This window comes from Spinacia oleracea, chromosome 4, assembly GCF_020520425.1.
Source record: "Spinacia oleracea cultivar Varoflay chromosome 4, BTI_SOV_V1, whole genome shotgun sequence".
In the NCBI taxonomy this organism is placed as follows: Eukaryota; Viridiplantae; Streptophyta; class Magnoliopsida; order Caryophyllales; family Amaranthaceae; genus Spinacia; species Spinacia oleracea.
This window is the reverse complement of record NC_079490.1, coordinates 169,554,822-169,571,858: the sequence shown is the minus strand read 5'-3', so window position 1 is coordinate 169,571,858 and position 17,037 is coordinate 169,554,822. Positions and strand designations below refer to the sequence as shown.

Below are 17,037 nucleotides of genomic sequence, written 5' to 3'. Positions count from 1 at the left end.
GTAGTGCGGGTTCATATCGGGTCGGGTTCATATCGGGTCGGTTTCATGCCGGGTCGGTTTCATATCGGGTCGGGTCATATTTGGTCGGGTCAAAAACGGGTTAAGTCGGTTTCATATCAGTTCAGGTTCATATCGGTTCGGGTTATAATCGGGTCGGGTTCATATCGGGTCGGGTTCATATCGAATCGGGTCGGATTGTAGTCGGGTTGGGTCAATTCGGTTCGGTTCGTTAACGGGTTTAGCTGGATTGTAATCGGGTCGGGTTCATATCGGGTCGGGTTCATATCGGGTCGGGTTTATATCGGGCCGGGTTTATATCGGGTCGGGTTCGTGTTTAGCAGATCAATTCGGATACAAATTACAAAAAATGTCGGGTTATTATTAAAATCACAATTTTCAATGCGCTTATATTATAATATCTACATTATTGAAGCAAAGTGAAAAGGTAAAAGAGCCCATACAATTTGATTACGTGATTTATAACTAATGTTATTTTCGTTTTTGACGAACAACTAATGTAGTAATGTTCACTATCCAATTAATTTCATAAACTTAATTAAGAAAAGTCAGTCGATGTCTTTTATTATGTCCTGTAGTATTTACCAATCATATTATTCAAATGGAATCGAAATCATCTATGCCCTCCCCTATCATGTCAGAGTATTATGAAACATGTATTGATGAACTAAATACTAATAACGTAGTAATTAATAATGGACAATGATGAATTAATACGTAATGAATTTGTAAATTTTGTAAATACAAGTTTGTCATACATTCATATTGGTTTAAACAGCAACGAGCCTAACATGTTCAACAACGGAACGAGACAAACAAGTTCAATTGTTAATGAATTAAGTCGATTCAATTAAAACAACATACCTTTTGTATTAGTTCTTGGGTTATAAGCTCATAAGCTGGTATTGAATTAGATCAATATAGTTTAATGATCGATTAGACGATTAGTCAGTTGAATACGAGTCAATAAAAGAGTGCAAGACTAATAAAACAATACAAAGTCATGAGTTTTATACTTTTATAACATTGTCAAGAATTAAGGAATATAACATTCTATATTTTATTACTCTAATAAGCTAATAACTGATGAATTGATGATTATAATTATTTTGAACTAAAAGTCCACAGAACTATAACTATGTAAGGATATAAATCTGTAACGATATAGTGTAATTATATAAGTATATAACTTTGTGAGATTATTAGTTTAGAACTATCTAATTAATTCTATATATTTATGAGATTATAAGTTTACAAGTATATAACTATGTATGACAGTAATTATATAACTATGTGAATATATAAATAACTTTATGAGACTATAGATCCGTTTACATCTATTTAATTGTACAAGACTATAACTATACAGTTAGGGGTGCTAACGAGCCAGTACGGCTCGCAAACTATTCGGATTTGGCTTGGTCAAAGCTTGGCTTGGTCAAAGCTTGATTCGGTTTGTAATCCAACTTGGACCTTAAATAATACTCCACTATACACTAAAGTCCCACATTGGTTAAGAAAACAAGCACCAATCTTATTTTCTTTATAAATAGCTACTACTCCTCCCCTCAGCTTAGAGTTTGATTTTGTACCACATTGGTTGGAAAAAAAAACTTGTACTCTATTTTCTTCAAAAAAGGAATGAAGTATATTTTAAAATATTTGATTATTCTTGAATTAAACTAATTAATAATTTACTATTTAAATGCACTTAGAGTCTTGTTGTTATAATAATATTTCATTTCATTGTTTGAATTTTTTTAAATAAACATGAAGTCCCACATTGTAACTTCGAATTTTTCTCTTAAACAAATATGGAGTCCCACATCAAAATTTTAGTCAATGCTAAGAGGGATACCAAGTTATAAAAACATATGAAGTATGTAGGATGACTTAAACAAAACATGGAGTCCCACATTGAAAACATAGCAATGCTAAGAGAGAAACCAAATTATAAAAGCATATGGTGGGTAGCTTTAGTTTTTGACTTGAGCCTAAGTCCAACTTTTTCAAACTAAGTTTTGAGCCGGGACTCAACCCCAGCTTGGACTCAAGTTGAGTCCAAATATTGGAGGCTTGTCGTGCTTGACATCCACTAGTTTCGAGCCGAGCCGTGCCTTAGCATGTTCGGTGTTGGTTTGGCTTGTTAACATCCCTACCATACTAATATGTCCTATTGGAAATATATGTTCAGTTACTCGTTTGATTAACAACCGTTCAAACAAAATCTAATAATTTTATTATAACACGTAAAAGAAACAAAATCTAATAATTTTATTATAACACGTAAAAGAAATTTGTAAACTGTAATTTTTTAATTCCAATCATCATAATTTTATTTTTTTCCTTGATTTTTAATTTAGTTGTTTTTATTAATATAATTATCTCGCATTAGGATTTAAGACATAAATATTCATTCCAAGTGCAGCAACACAATAAAGAGCTTGCAAGTTGGTGACAAAACTCGTAATTAGGACTTCATAATACGGAGTAATTGGCTGATGAATTCGTTTAATTCATTTGATATCTTAGCATTTCGGCTCTGTTTGGTATGGCGGAAAACATTTCAAGTTAAAACTTATTTTCGAGGCGGGTTATAAACGGTTTGAATTAAACGGGTAGTAAACGGGTTACGGGTTGTAAACGGTTCGGGTTGTAAACGGTTCGGGTTGAAACAGTTCGGGTTGTAAACGGTTCGGGTTGAAACAGTTCGGGTTGTAAACGGTTCGGGTTGATACAGTTCGGGTTGTGAACGGGTTTTTCCCGGGTCGAAACGGTTCGGGTTGAAATAAATCGGGTCATTAACGGTTTTCGGGTCCATTCGGTTCGGGTAGGAACGGTTCGGGTTGACGCGTAGCGGTTTGTTATCGGGTATCGGGTCTTAATCGGGTTAATGTTTTCGAGACGGTTCGGGTTGAATATTATCGGTTCGGTTTAGTTTCGGGTTCCAATTAACGGGTTATTAACGGTTCGGGTTCTTAATGATACGGATTAACCCAGCGGGTTCAACGGTTCGGGTTGAGAATTGACAGCCCTAATGGTTGGGGATAGTTGATACATGACCGGCACACTGGAAGTCACGGTGGGTCAAGAGGCGAGTTTGATGGATCGTGGTTGGGGATAGTTGATACATGGCCAGGACACTAGAAGTCAGGATGGGTCGGGTTGTGACCGTGTCAGAAAAAATGTACACTATACGTGATGGGTTGTGAGTAATATGGGTCGTTGTGGGTTTTACTGGTTGAGTGGGTTTGGACAAATTTTGGGGCTTGATGAGGCTCAGATGAGTCTGGTGGGTTTGGTGAGTTTAGATAGGTTTTATGGATTGATGTGTGCCAAGTGCATCTGGTGGGTTAAGGGCCTGTCCTAACCCTTTTACTTTATAATTTTGTTGACCTTTAAAAGCCCGGCCCATTTTTATAAAGGGTCGTGTCAGGGCCCCATATTTGCCCCATTGCACAGGCCTAGCCTATACTACTGGTGCTATGATTAGGAAACTAGGTATTGAAATCTAACTTAAACTAATAAACTCTAATACTAGGAATTGGTATATATTCTAAACTCTAATACTAGTAGTAATGAATCTATCATCCCCAATACACCAAATATCAACATTGATAAATATATATTATAGGTCGAAATCTTTGTTTTAGATTATTTGTTCGTAGTCTTGTTTTTCTCTATTCAGGATCAAATGATGCACAACGGTACAACCTAATGCTAAAAAAATTATGTGCAAAATTTTCGTGAATTGATACTCCCTCTGTCTCTTTTGACCCTATTTTATTTATAATATATGAAAACAAATGTTAATATATAATATGTTGTTGGCTTCATCTTAATATATATTTTCAAAATATTATCTTTTTATAAGTTTTTATAATATGTAGTTAAAGATATTGGTGGTCAAAGTGAACGGAGGGAGTACAAATTACTCTCTTTAACAACGTAATAAAAAAATAAAAATAAATAGAACCATATTACGAAACAAACCGTAGCATTGACTAATAATATATTCGCTACTTTAAGATTGACTATATTATGTATATCAATATGAGAATTTGTATTTTTAATGAAACTTAATAACGACGAGTCAAAACTCCCGTTGTAAAAGCCTTTTACGACGGGGATAACAACCAATCAAAGACGGGAAAATCGCCACAAATATCTTTTACGACTGATTAACGACGAGATTTTCCATTAACGACGACCCCGGGGTCGCGACAGGAAATCCTTCATTAATAAATAAACAATGGTATAGATCAATATAAGCAAAATAGCACAAATAACAACAAATATATCGAATAAAACAAATACATCATATCTAAAAACTAAATCAAACTATTCAACTAAAAGGGAGAACAAACTATCGTAACACATAACTATTATGTAGCTTAGCTTAGAAAGAAGTCGAATTTGTACGACGATGTGTTAATTGGGATGTTTTCTTTATTAGCCACGACGATGGAGGCGGTGATGGCAACGGAATCTTAGTTTCCGATTCTTTTTTCGTCATCTTGGCATCGGATTTTGGAGGTGCTGACGTTTTCTGGTCCTCTTCATTGTCATGATCATCGAACGAGACACAACCCATCGAACTCATAACGCTACGCAACATTTTCTTGAATCCACCCATTCTTAGTTTTTTTCTTCTTTTTTCTAAAAGGTAATAACAATAACGATAGAATAAACAATCATATAAAACTATGATTATATATAAGGGTCTGAATTTGAAACCTAGTCCAACTCCAATTAGTAATTTTAATAGGATTTCAAGTAGTTAACTTGAAGAGGTTGATCATCACTTAACTTGTTGATTTGATCATAGGACATTGGAGTAATTGATAAGTACTCAAATACTAGTTAATCACGTACTTAATCAATTAAGGAAGAAGCTTATTGTAGTGTGAACTTCTTTTAGACCACACTTACTATATATCTCTATCTTTTATTATTTCTTTTAAAAAATTATAAAAAGTTGATATTTTGAAAATACATAACGAGTCCAATCTAACAAGATCTTACAAGTATAATCTAGTGATTCATTTAATGAATTATATCAAAAAAGAAAAGACAATTAGAAAGCGCAAATCCTTTAACAACTAACATTAACGGTGTTCTATAATCATCTTGGTCCTGAAAGCTGAACTTCTGAAACAGACGTACTATTACCTGTAGAATTGTAAGCACCACGCCATGACCTAATCTGACTTTTAGCACCAGAATTCCTTAACAACCCAGTAAAGATTCTAGAAGCCGATTGAGAAGGAATCGGAGGTTGAAGAACAGGGCAAAGACCTTCAAGCATTTGCACAACTCGAGTCATAGATGGTCTAACTGATTTATCATCCTGAATACACCAAAGAGCAACTTTAATCAATATACTCACCCTTACATCATCTTCATCTTCATCTTCTAACATCAACCTCGAATCCAATATCAAATCCATTCTCCCCTGTTCCATCATTTTAAAAGCATATGATGGTAAATGAGCCTTTTCTTTAATTTCACAATTTGGATCATAATTCTTCCTCCCACCAATTATCTCTAACAAAACCATACCATAACTATAAACATCACTTTTCTCTGAGATACTGCAATTTGTGATCCATTCAGGTGCTAAGTAACCCCTTGTACCTCTCAATGTTGCAACTATATGACTCTGTTCCTTGTTCATTAGTTTCGCTAACCCAAAATCTGAAACTTTTGCTACGAAATTTTCATCAAGGAGAACATTTTCTGGCTTTATATCGCAATGTATGATCTTAACATCACACATATCGTGCAAATAAGCTAACCCTTTCGCCGTCCCTAAAGCAATGTTGAACCTTTTTTCCCAATCCAAGAAAAACTTCCCTTGATCGTTGTTCTTACTGAAGATCCACCGATCTAATGACCCGTTTTCCATGTACTCGTATACCAGAAGTCGGTGGTTAACTCCCTCAGCACAGAAGCCCTTGAGTTTTACTAAATGAACATGATGAACACTTCCAATGATGCTAACTTCTGCTCTGAATTCCTTCTTCCCCTGCCCAACTCCTTCAAGTTTTTTCACAGCTAATTTAGTCCCATCATCTAACAAACCCAAGTAAACAGACCCAAATCCTCCTTGACCAAGCTTCACACTGAAGTTTTTTGTTGCAACATCTAGATCATTATAGCTATAACGAATAGGAACTCCTGTCATTGTATCGTAGAAGCTGTCCTCCCCCATAGCTTCTTCTCTTGAAGGTTCTAATACAAGTGATCCTCTGTTTTCGCGGTAGTACCAAAACCCACATCCGATTAGACCAGATACAATCAATATAGTTCCAATAACTATAACAAAAATTATGATTGTAGACCTAACATCATAACCATTTCCTTTTGCTGGAAGTAACAACCCTTTACTGTCAGTATTGTTATTACTACCTATTTCATTCAAGACCTTAACGAAGAGGTAATAACCTGTTGCCCCTACACCAGGTTGTCGAAGGCTTCCTATTGTGCCAAACATGAAGCAACTTCTAGAAGAATTCTCATAGAACATTGTAATACAAGAACAATTGTGTAGGCAAGCAGATTTGCATTCACTAATACTGGATTTCTGATGTGGTTTTGTATACCCGAGTGCAGGGTAATCAAACCTTGACCCTACATCTAACAGATGAACTGGTGGTGAAATTTCTGTGACATTATTATTATTATTATTTTTATCACAAAAAGGTGGAATTCGAGGTTTGCAATCAGTAAAAGATGAGAGAACTACAGGACACTGACATAAATTCTCAAGGAAACATGATTTGAAAGGTGAACAAGAAGATGGTGTTGTGCATGATCCTGAAGGAATCTTAAATGACTCTGCTATATCTGATTTTGCTTCCTGTAGATTGTAAAATTCTATGGTACCCGTTGAGCCCAACACCGCGGCCCATAATGCATTCGGGTCATACTGCTCTGAGATGTTGAATTGCCAGTGTAATTCACCCTTTTCATCAAAAAAGTTCCAAGAGTTTCCCATCAAGGTTGCAGATGAGACTTTCCCACCTGGTTTTCTGACAGATTTTCGGGTATCATTTGACATGATCCAGTAAACTTGTGGAGTTCTATAACCCGCGAATAAAACCAAATCACCAGACTTAAACATGAGATGATAATGCAGGTTTAGTTCATACGGGAAACTTTTAAGACTCATTTTTTCAGAAAATGATTGGCCTAAAACGAGTGTATCAGTAGGTTGATCGAAACTTTGCCATACAATAGTTTGATTTTTACTAAGTAAGACTAAATTTCCGTTATCCTTTAACTCCATTGATGTGACTCCTAGGTTAGTGGTGTTTGAAGACCAAATAACAGAGGTGGTGTTGTGTAAATAAGTGTTTCCATTTTTGTCGAAAACAAATTTAGCTGAATTATCAACTAAAACACCTCTATTAGCAGTCCAAATAACTGTGGAGCTAAAAATGTGCATTACTACTAGAACAAAAAATGGGGCATCAACACTAGTGTAAAATCCAAAGGAAAAGGTTGAGTTTTTTGAGATTAAAAACATGCCATTGTGATTTTCCCACTCTTTTTCTGTTGCTTGGAATCCAGGCTTAATCTGGCTAACTTGTTGAATGTTTGCACTTGAAATTTTTAAAGGAAAGCAAACAAAAATGACTAAAATGTAACAGAACAAAAGATGTTTTGTCATATTTTTCACTGTTTTTTTTTCACCACCTCATATGATACTTCAAACTACATGATCAAAGATCACAGTAAAATTAGATGAAAATCAACTTGTTTAATACCCTTGACACTTTTTCCCTAGAGGCCGGGGTTGTTTTTTTTTTGATAAGAAAAGAAAACCAGGCGGACCGTCTAATTCATACTTTCTGATGAACTTCAAGAAGGTTCCATTTATGATTATATCACGGGAAATTTGAAATTTTATGGGACTTATGGGTTATTCACGGTTTTGAAGTATAAAATTTGTGTATAACAGTTATAAACTCGGACTTTCTCCTATGTCACTATATATGTGCATTACTCTAAAGAGAGGTAAAATATGTAGGAGAACATATTATATATACCCACGGCCAAAAGGAAAAATAAAAAGAAAAGTGGGAGAAGAAAACACCTGGAAAAGAGCTCATGGACAAGTGATGACTTATCTCCAAGGTTGAGGGTTTCTAATGTGATGTTGCTTCCCTTCTAGTTTGATACTGACTTGGATGTAACCACAAAGGGTAATTTCCACAAGTAGTAAAGTTTGTTACTATTTATAGGAAAGAAGATAAGTTAAAATGCACTTGTATATATGTATGATGTTAAGGGGTGTAGTTTAATTGCATGTAGTAGTACTACAAATAAGCTAGCTTATCGGAGCAACTTGTTCTAGGGAAGAGTATTTTTGAAATACACAAATTCTTATTTACAATGGGTGTACAATAAATATTGTACACCGAAGTAAAAGTTAACTCAAAATGCTTAAAAGTTAAGCATATATATGTAAAAGTTGTCTATTTTTAAGTGATTAATTTTTTCATTTTAGTAAAACTTATTTCTTCAAAATCACTTATAATGTATAAAATTAATCATTTAATCATTTCTATCAACTTTTTTTTTACTAATATAAAAGTTAATCAAAACTAGGTTAAAGTTACGAGAAAAGGGGTAAAAGTTATCTTGGTGTACAATAAATTTATTGTGCACCTTGTGCGCGCAAGACCTTTTGTTTGAAATATTAACTTAATTTAAACCTAACTTAAAAGCTATTGGCCTGGCTTAAATGGAACTGAAACTGATCAATAAATAGATAGATTAAACACGTATAGTCTTAGTTTCCGTTTTACTCGACTTATTTTGTCTGAATTTGTATTATCTGAACTTTCGTTTGAAACAAACTTATATGTGTGTTAAATACCTGAAAATACTTATTTTATTTGAACTTATATTAACTTATTTTGTCTAAATTAAATAAGTAAAAATAAGTCGAACAAAATAGAACCTTAATAACCTACTCGTAGTATAAATTGCATGATGAATGTGGATCTATCTTGAATAAGGAGTCATGGCGCTATATATATAGATAATAATAACAAAATATGATGTTACAATGTTACATGCATAGGTCACCAAATACCGACTCATCAAGATATTAATCTTTATATTTAGATAAGTTAGAATAAAGTATTCAGAGAAGACAACTCTAGTGTACCTTTTCTTTTAAAATAATAAAATAAAAAGTAATAATGTGTGATTTCCTTATAATTTAAATTTCAATTGAACTTAACATTACATTCCTGGTATAAACTCTCATCACATGAGTTATGAGTAGTACATGGCCGGTCGTACAATCTAATAACTTTTTCATTTAAATTACTCTTTGTACTACGTACTACATATAACATTCCTTCAATCCTTATTTAAATTAATTGAGTTCGGAGTATAAAGTAAGTAACTAAACATGAAAATGAAGTATTTATTTATTTGAGAAGAACAAAGGCTAATTCTAGGATGTTGTAATCATGTTTTCACCATGAAAATGGTAAGGAATGATTTCACATGGCTAAAAGGGGTATCGATACTTTCCATCAATAGTGAAGTATAATGTTAACGTAGTACGGATCGGAGTAATTAATTAAGGATTTTTACTCAATCGAGATTAAGGAATAGAATATGATTCAGTATTACATATTTGCACGATTAGTAGATCATGTCTATTTTAATTGTAACGATAGATTTGTTCAAGACTGTGCTTCGATTTCTGAGCAACATTTTTTTTTCTTTGAGGGATTCCTGAGCAATATATTATACGAAGTATAATTGGTTGTACATTATGCATGATATAACGGGTTATTGCTTCTTTTTTTTATGTTGATTGTACTCTGTGAGCAAATAAGCAAAAAAAAAATTGGTTACATTCCGTTGCATGGTGAAGATTCTATTTGTATTATTAGATTATTAATAAATGAGATTAATATAAAATTAAAAACTACGAAGTACAATGAGATTAAATTGTAGGAATTATGAGAGAAAATCATTGATGTGATGAGATGAGAAAAAGGAGTAAAAAAACGGATCTTTTACCAAAACGGCTACTTTGATGAATTTATTTACCAAAACGTCTAGTTTTAAATTCTAATTCCTAAATTAGCTAAAAGTTTGACATCTAAAGCAAAAACCAATGAACCAATTTAGTTTGTTTTTTTTAAAAAATAAAATAAAAACTACAGTAAAATATAGTGAACCGGCTTAGGATTTTTAATTTTTCTTTTTGGGTTTGCATAATTTTTTTTGGGTCCATCGATCAACATGCTCTTCAACGATTTCCAACTCAATTCACGGGGAGTAATCAACGTCGTCCCTAAACCCTTATGTTTTCCTAATGAAGATTCCAAGAGTAAATTTGATATGTAATTTTCTTTTTCTTTCTCTTTCTCTTTGTTTAAAGTTTTTTTTTCATGTTTAATTATATTCAATTGTATACTTGGAGTGATTAGGGAGTTCCCAAGGCATATTTTAATTAGATTCTCTTTTATTCAATTATATACTCGATTTTAAGGAGTTCTCACAATTGATAAGTACGTAATATTATTTGTCATTGAAATCATGTGGAATTTTCGATCTTTATAATTAACAGTAATCAATTAGCTAGTACATAGGTTAGTAGCCCTACATTTTTTGCGCTCACCACCAGGTCCACCATCATATGCATGGCCACAATTCTAAAGTGAATACAATTGGTAAGTGTTCCACTTTATTATAAAACCTCTTATTACTTGTGCAACATTATTTGTAAATAACTAATATTTAAACCCAAAAAATATAATAAGTACAAATTCTTAAAAAAAAAAAAAAAAAACAGACCGATTCAAAGATTTTCGCTTAAAGACGAAATAGTCATTTTGGTAAATAAAATTTATGGGTATTGCTAAATGCAGAAATTAATTTCTTAATGCAGAATAAAAAACGACTAAAATACCCAGAAAAAGATTTAAACAAATAAAAAATAAAAATAAAAAAACCCCCCAAGGATTGCAATTATTGCAAAACCATACAATTAGTCATACATAACATCTGTGTAGTATTGATCGGCAGATTCATGGCCACAAGCCCATAATCAAACGATTTAGAACGATCAAAATCCTAATTGTGGAAAACCAAACAATTTATGCAGACAATTCATCGTACACAAATCTGCTCATAGTAAAGATCAAAAAAAAAAACTGCATCTACTATAAAATACGGAGTAAAAAGTAAGGTTTTATTTATCTTGAACTTAAAACTCTTCTTTAAAAAGAATTAAGACATGGAAACTATGTTAGATTAAGGATGTATGTGAATCAGAAGAGTTGATTTTCGATTGTGTTTTTTTTTTTAACGGAATTCGATGGTTTCATCGTAAGAGCTGGAAGATGAAGATGATTGTTTTTGTTTATTATAATATTTTTAATAAAATATAAAAGGGTAGTTAAGACTTTTTCAGTTTTGCACAAAGAAAGTATTTTCTGCATTTAGAAACTATGAAAATTTAGCTACTTTGGGAATTAAAATTTAAAAGTAGTCGTTTTGGTAAATAAATATGTCAAAGTAGCCAATTTGATAAAAAAAAATCCGTTGAGTAGAAGGTGAATGGCGTATAACAGGGGAATAACAGAAACTATCAAACGATTTTTTACAATAATTTATATTATTTATTAGTTTTTAATTTGCCGATCACATGTTAGATTAAGCAAAAAAATTGCACATTTAATTTGTAAATTGTAATCACTTATGTCTATGATCGACTCTATGAGCAAGTGTCCCACTTCTCCGGCACATTGTTCCCTCTTATTTAAGGAGATTAGTATTGTGTAGAAGAACAGTACAAGTGAAAAGGGGGACAATATAGAAAGTAGAGAAAAGTGTTTTGGTTAAAACTAAGACTTGATTAGAAGAAATTGTTGCAGGAAATATTTATAAATGAAGGCATAGGACTAATTTTATGTAACTTTTGCAATTATTTTATTTTTTCAAATGAAGACCTTATAAATGTAATCTGGTTTTGGAACTTTTCTCCGAAGCTAAAGATGGCACCACTACAAGAAATTGTACCATTAACGACGGGATATCCCGTCGCTGTAGGTCAATAATCGTTGATTAATGACGGAATTAATTTCCTGTCGTGAACCCGTCATAAAAGGGGGCCGTCGTTACTGTAAAATCCCTTCGTTAACCCGTCGTAAAAGACATTTGCGACGGTTGTTCCCGTCTTTGTTTGGTTGTTAGCCCCGTCGCAAAAGACTTTTGTGACGGAATTTTTGACCCGTCGTAATTAGGTTTTCAGATCATTAAAGATACAAATTCTTGCAGTGCACCGTGTTGAGGCACGTCGTAAGGTACAAACACAAAGTCGTTGGGCCATGAGCCGGCCTGAGTCGCATTTTTTTTTGGGAAAAAGTACGACAAGTCACGATAAAGCACGATAAATTGAGTAAAGTTAGACTACACACGACAGTCTGGCCCAAACTGGCACGATGGCACGTAGACTTGCATCGGTAGTCTATGGGTCCTCTTTTTTAAAACTTCAGCCTAAGACAGCACATATATAACAAGTGACCTTGGTGTTGGTCGGACTCATTCAAGTCCAAGGCACATGGGCTCGAACCGAAGCCCGGCACTACAAGAAAACGGTGATTTTACGACTGAATTTTCAGACCGTAATAATTTACCGACCACATCCATCTTTAACCATAAGTAAAACAAGAAATTTATGAGTGTTGTCAAAGTAAAAGTGTCAAAATAAACTTTTGGAGTGTCTGAATCATTACCACCCCAAATAAGATGATGAGTATACTATGGTAATTAAACAAGTTTGATTTCGATACACAAAGATAAATTTGTTGAAGAATCATACGAGTGGATATATAACTTTTGAAGCCACCAAAGATTCCTTGCAATTGAAAGGCATGACTGCATATTATAGGCAGAATTCAGCAAGTTTGACCTCGTATGAGGTTCTAAAGTATACCCACGAAAGGAATAATAAGAACAAATAAATTCCCAACTTAGAAAAAGTTTAGAATCTTAAAAACTAATGAATAAAATTTTGAAATTATGAATATTCAAAGAATAAAAACAAAAAAAAAAATCCAAATAAGAGATAACCTTTGGCTAAATAAAAAGGTATACCTTTGTGAGAAAGGTAAGTCACTTATAATTCCCTAACCTAATTCTAGATTATTCCAAGTTTCCTTAAACAAATTACCCAAATTTTATCCTTACTTGTGGAATCTTTGTACACCATTTCCATAACTTCCAATTTCTTAATTGCATCCTCTCAAAGAAACCTCTTCTTTGGTTCTTCCTATCTTAGACTTCCTTAATTAATTAATTAATTAATTATTCACGTGCCTTTAAAACGTTATAATCAAACACTTCTTCTCTATTTATTCATTGAAATGGTTTGCTAATAGTCTTAACAAGCTTATCAAACAAACAAATGGGGTTCTTCTCTTGTTTCTTCTTCATCTCCCTCGCTCTCCTCTCTCACCATGGTACGTAACTTTTTCTTAATTCATTCATTCGAATTTTCCTATCATAAACTTCAATTCACGTATCAAAGTACGTATATAACACGGGTTTTCCATATTTATAAATGTGCATTTTTGGGATATTAAATCACAATTATAAACTTAGAGTTTCTTGAAAATTATTATAAAATACTGTTTATATGGGTCTGGCCCACAAATTAGAAGATGCACCCGGTTGTAAGTAGTTCTACATGCAATCGGATTAAAAGCACATACTTTTATAGCTTAAAAGCACATTTTTCATATTTAAAAGCACATTAACGATTTAAAAGCACATACTTATATATTTTCCATTTCTTTTTACTTAAAAAACTTTGTTTCTCATCTGTAACAATGCGCCTTAAAACTGTAAAAAGTGTTTTTAATTTGTAAATATGTGATTTTAAACTATAAAAATATGCATTTTAAGGGATTAAAAGTATAAAACGAACCGATTATATGTAAAACTACATACAAGCGAGCGGGTGTACCTTCTACAAATTGCACCTTAGGAAAGTCCAAACTTTAGTTCTTGCAATTTGAACCTAAAGATTACTATGCATGGGTAATGTGTTCTCTTTGTCCAAAACTCCTATATTTAATTAAGCTTAACTTTTGTTTTCTTAGTACTAATTAACGTGATTTTGTTCCTAATTTGATCATTTCCTTGCAGTACTAATTGTAAATGGATTCACCGGAACATACGGAGTAAACTATGGAAGAATAGCCGATAATCTCCCACCACCGGAAAGTGTAGTAACACTCCTTAAAGCCGCAAAGATAAAGAACACAAGAATTTACGACGCTGATCACAGTGTTCTAACGGCGTTAGCCGACAGTGGAATCGAAATCATAGTAGGACTTGGAAATGAATTCTTGAAAGACATAGCAGCTAACGGAGAACGTGCCGTTGATTGGATAAAAGAAAACGTCGAACCATTTATTCCTAAAACTAAAATCGTTGGTATAGCGGTTGGAAATGAAATATTAGGTAGTACGGGTGGGCAAGACTTATGGGAAGCCCTAGTACCCGCAGTGAAAAATGTCTATATTGCCCTTGACCGTTTAAACCTAGCTAGCTCGGTCCAAGTCTCGAGCCCTCACTCAGAGGCTGTATTTGCCACGTCATACCCTCCCTCGGCAGGGGCATTTAGGGAAGAAATATTACCGTACATGAAACCACTTTTACAATTCTTTTCACAAGTTGGTTCCCCTTTTTACATCAATGCTTACCCATTCTTAGCTTATATTAGTGACCCGACCCATATTGATATAAACTACGCCCTTTTTAAGAAAAACCCGGGTATTTACGACCCGAAGACGAAACTTCACTATGATAACATGTTCATGGCTCAGATTGATGCTGCTTATGCTGCGTTAGAGAAGGTCGGGTATGAGAAGATGGAGGTGATCGTGTCGGAAACCGGGTGGGCTTCGAAAGGGGATCCGAGTGAAGATGGGGCGACGTTAAAGAATGCAAGGACTTATAATTATAATTTGAAGAAGTTGTTGTATAAGAAGAAAGGTACACCTTATAGACCACATACTCCTATAAAGGCATATGTGTTTGCCTTGTTTAATGAGAATTTGAAGCCTGGGCCCACTTCTGAGAGGAACTTTGGGTTGTTTAAGCCTGATGGTAGTGTTGCTTATCATATTGGATTTACTGGCATTTCTTCCTCAGCTCCTTCGTTTAAGGTATATCATTCTGGCTTTATTCGTTATCGTTGTTGGTTTTCGGTGTGAGCCTCTTATACACATGATCAAAAGGCTGACCGGGTCGGGTTCAGGCCGGGTCGATGACATAACAATATGCCCATGATGTCGGGCCGGGTCTGGCCAAGCTTCGGGTCATTTTATGTGCCCAAATTCGCTATTTCGGGCCAAAATAGCGGGCTTTTGTGGTCAATTTCTGGCCGGGCCAACTTTATAACTAAAAAATTGTTGTTTTGTGTTGTCCAAAGCCTGCAATTTTTTAAAAAAGTTCGGGTCGAAATATTCTACGTACCCAAAACCCGGTCATTTTCGGGTTGGGCCAATGTTGACCAGCTCTTGCCTCTTACTCCCTCTGTATTTATTTAAGGGATACACTTGCTTTTTCCGGCCGTATTTATTTAAGAGATACACTTGCCATTTTTAGTAACTTATCAACCCCACCATCTAATTAAATAATCTATCTACACCCCACCCCCACCCCTCATCCCCTAAAATGACATGGTCCCCACTTGTTTTACTTATTAAAATATCTACTCAACCCCACTTGTTTTATTACGGAGTACTTTATTTCATTCAATTTTTTTTCTTAATACCCGTGCCCGACCAAGTGTATCTCTTAAATAAATACGGAGGGAGTATGTTGTTTCATTGATCAATAAGGGCTCAATCGTCAAATTACTCATTTTCATAATGATCTTTATAGTTACTATAAATGAGAGTAAGTGTGTAAAAAGTTGGGTGATTATAATATAACATGGAAGAAGTGAGAAAGTGAGGGTAAAACGATGGGTGGGTGGGTGGGTGGGTATAAGAAAAATGATTGAAAAGATGTATTTGTAGGGTAAAGGGGTAAGATGATACATTTTTACATCCAAATGTAGTACAAAACACATATGAAACAGACTAAAACAGAAAGTGTAAAGATTATTTTAAAACGGATGTACTAAATTGGTAATGTTCATCTAATCATTTGAATATTTCTAATAATTGCAGGCAATTGGAGGTCAAGGATGGTTTGGGTGCTCCTATTTATTGGTGATCACAATTTGTACAGCCTCAATACTTTTGAATGTAATCTCCTGATTTTTTTAGGAATTTTTTTTTAATTATTGCATGGGGTATACATGTACGTACAAGGTGAACTTTAGAGCTAAATCAAAGCAATTTTATATGTATGAAACTAATTCTTTGTACAAAATACTAATATTGTTGACTAAATTCTGAAATACGAAATATCATTACTAATTCTTTGTTAATTTGTGGTATTCTTGTCAAATTGCGTACAAAGAAAAGAATCTACAAATACTAGTTTTTCTAAAAACGGGAGAACCAATTAGACTATACGTAAACGAGTAAACGACCACACACCTAATTTTGGGTTGAGTAATGGCGGCCCAAACCCGTCTGCGTAAATTTGAGACCAAGCCCAATAAAGCAAATATTAGTTGGCAGCCCTGATGCGCTGACAATCTATGTAGTATTGGAGCTTATGGGCTTTCACAAGCCCTACAGCTTTAAACTAAAGTTTATAAAAAATGATTAATTTAAGGCTCGTTTAGTATTACTCGTTTTTGGTCCGTTCGGTATAGTTTTTTGTTTTCAGTTTTCTGTTTTTTACAAATACTAAAAACAAAATTATGAAAACCACAAAAAATAGTTTCTAGTTTTTTGTTGCCATCTTTCAAAATAAACATGATAACTATAAGTGAGATTATCTTTTAGTTCATTATACAATCTAAATCATATGACTTACAAAATCAAAAAACCAAAAACTGAAAAGTGGTAG

General features: G+C 33.8%; 2 protein-coding genes across 2 annotated transcripts; one reads left to right on the top strand and one right to left on the bottom strand.

The window, feature by feature from the left end:
• Positions 1–5,109: 5,109 nt before the first annotated feature.
• On the bottom strand, positions 5,110–8,190 carry LOC130459565 (G-type lectin S-receptor-like serine/threonine-protein kinase SD2-5). Its single transcript, XM_056827011.1, has one exon. The coding sequence runs from the start codon at positions 7,691–7,693 to the stop codon at positions 5,144–5,146; it is 2,550 nt and encodes an 849-aa protein (XP_056682989.1). The 5' UTR covers positions 7,694–8,190; the 3' UTR covers positions 5,110–5,143.
• A 5,125-nt stretch (positions 8,191–13,315) lies between these two features.
• On the top strand, positions 13,316–16,496 carry LOC110784236 (glucan endo-1,3-beta-glucosidase 14). The gene is made up of 3 exons (XM_021988663.2): positions 13,316–13,520; positions 14,209–15,233; positions 16,245–16,496. The coding sequence occupies exons 1-3, from the start codon at positions 13,466–13,468 to the stop codon at positions 16,332–16,334; spliced, it is 1,170 nt and encodes a 389-aa protein (XP_021844355.1). The 5' UTR covers positions 13,316–13,465; the 3' UTR covers positions 16,335–16,496.
• The last annotated feature ends 541 nt before the right edge of the window (positions 16,497–17,037 follow it).

Bases quoted from the DNA above. Each gene is read 5' to 3' on its own strand.
- LOC130459565 (XM_056827011.1), bottom strand. From the start codon at position 7,693: ATGACAAAACATCTTTTGTTCTGTTACATTTTAGTCATTTTTGTTTGC.
- LOC110784236 (XM_021988663.2), top strand. From the start codon at position 13,466: ATGGGGTTCTTCTCTTGTTTCTTCTTCATCTCCCTCGCTCTCCTCTCT. The intron at 13,521-14,208 runs GTACGTAACTTT...ATTTCCTTGCAG, and splicing joins CGCTCTCCTCTCTCACCATG to TACTAATTGTAAATGGATTC. The intron at 15,234-16,244 runs GTATATCATTCT...TAATAATTGCAG, and splicing joins CCTCAGCTCCTTCGTTTAAG to GCAATTGGAGGTCAAGGATG.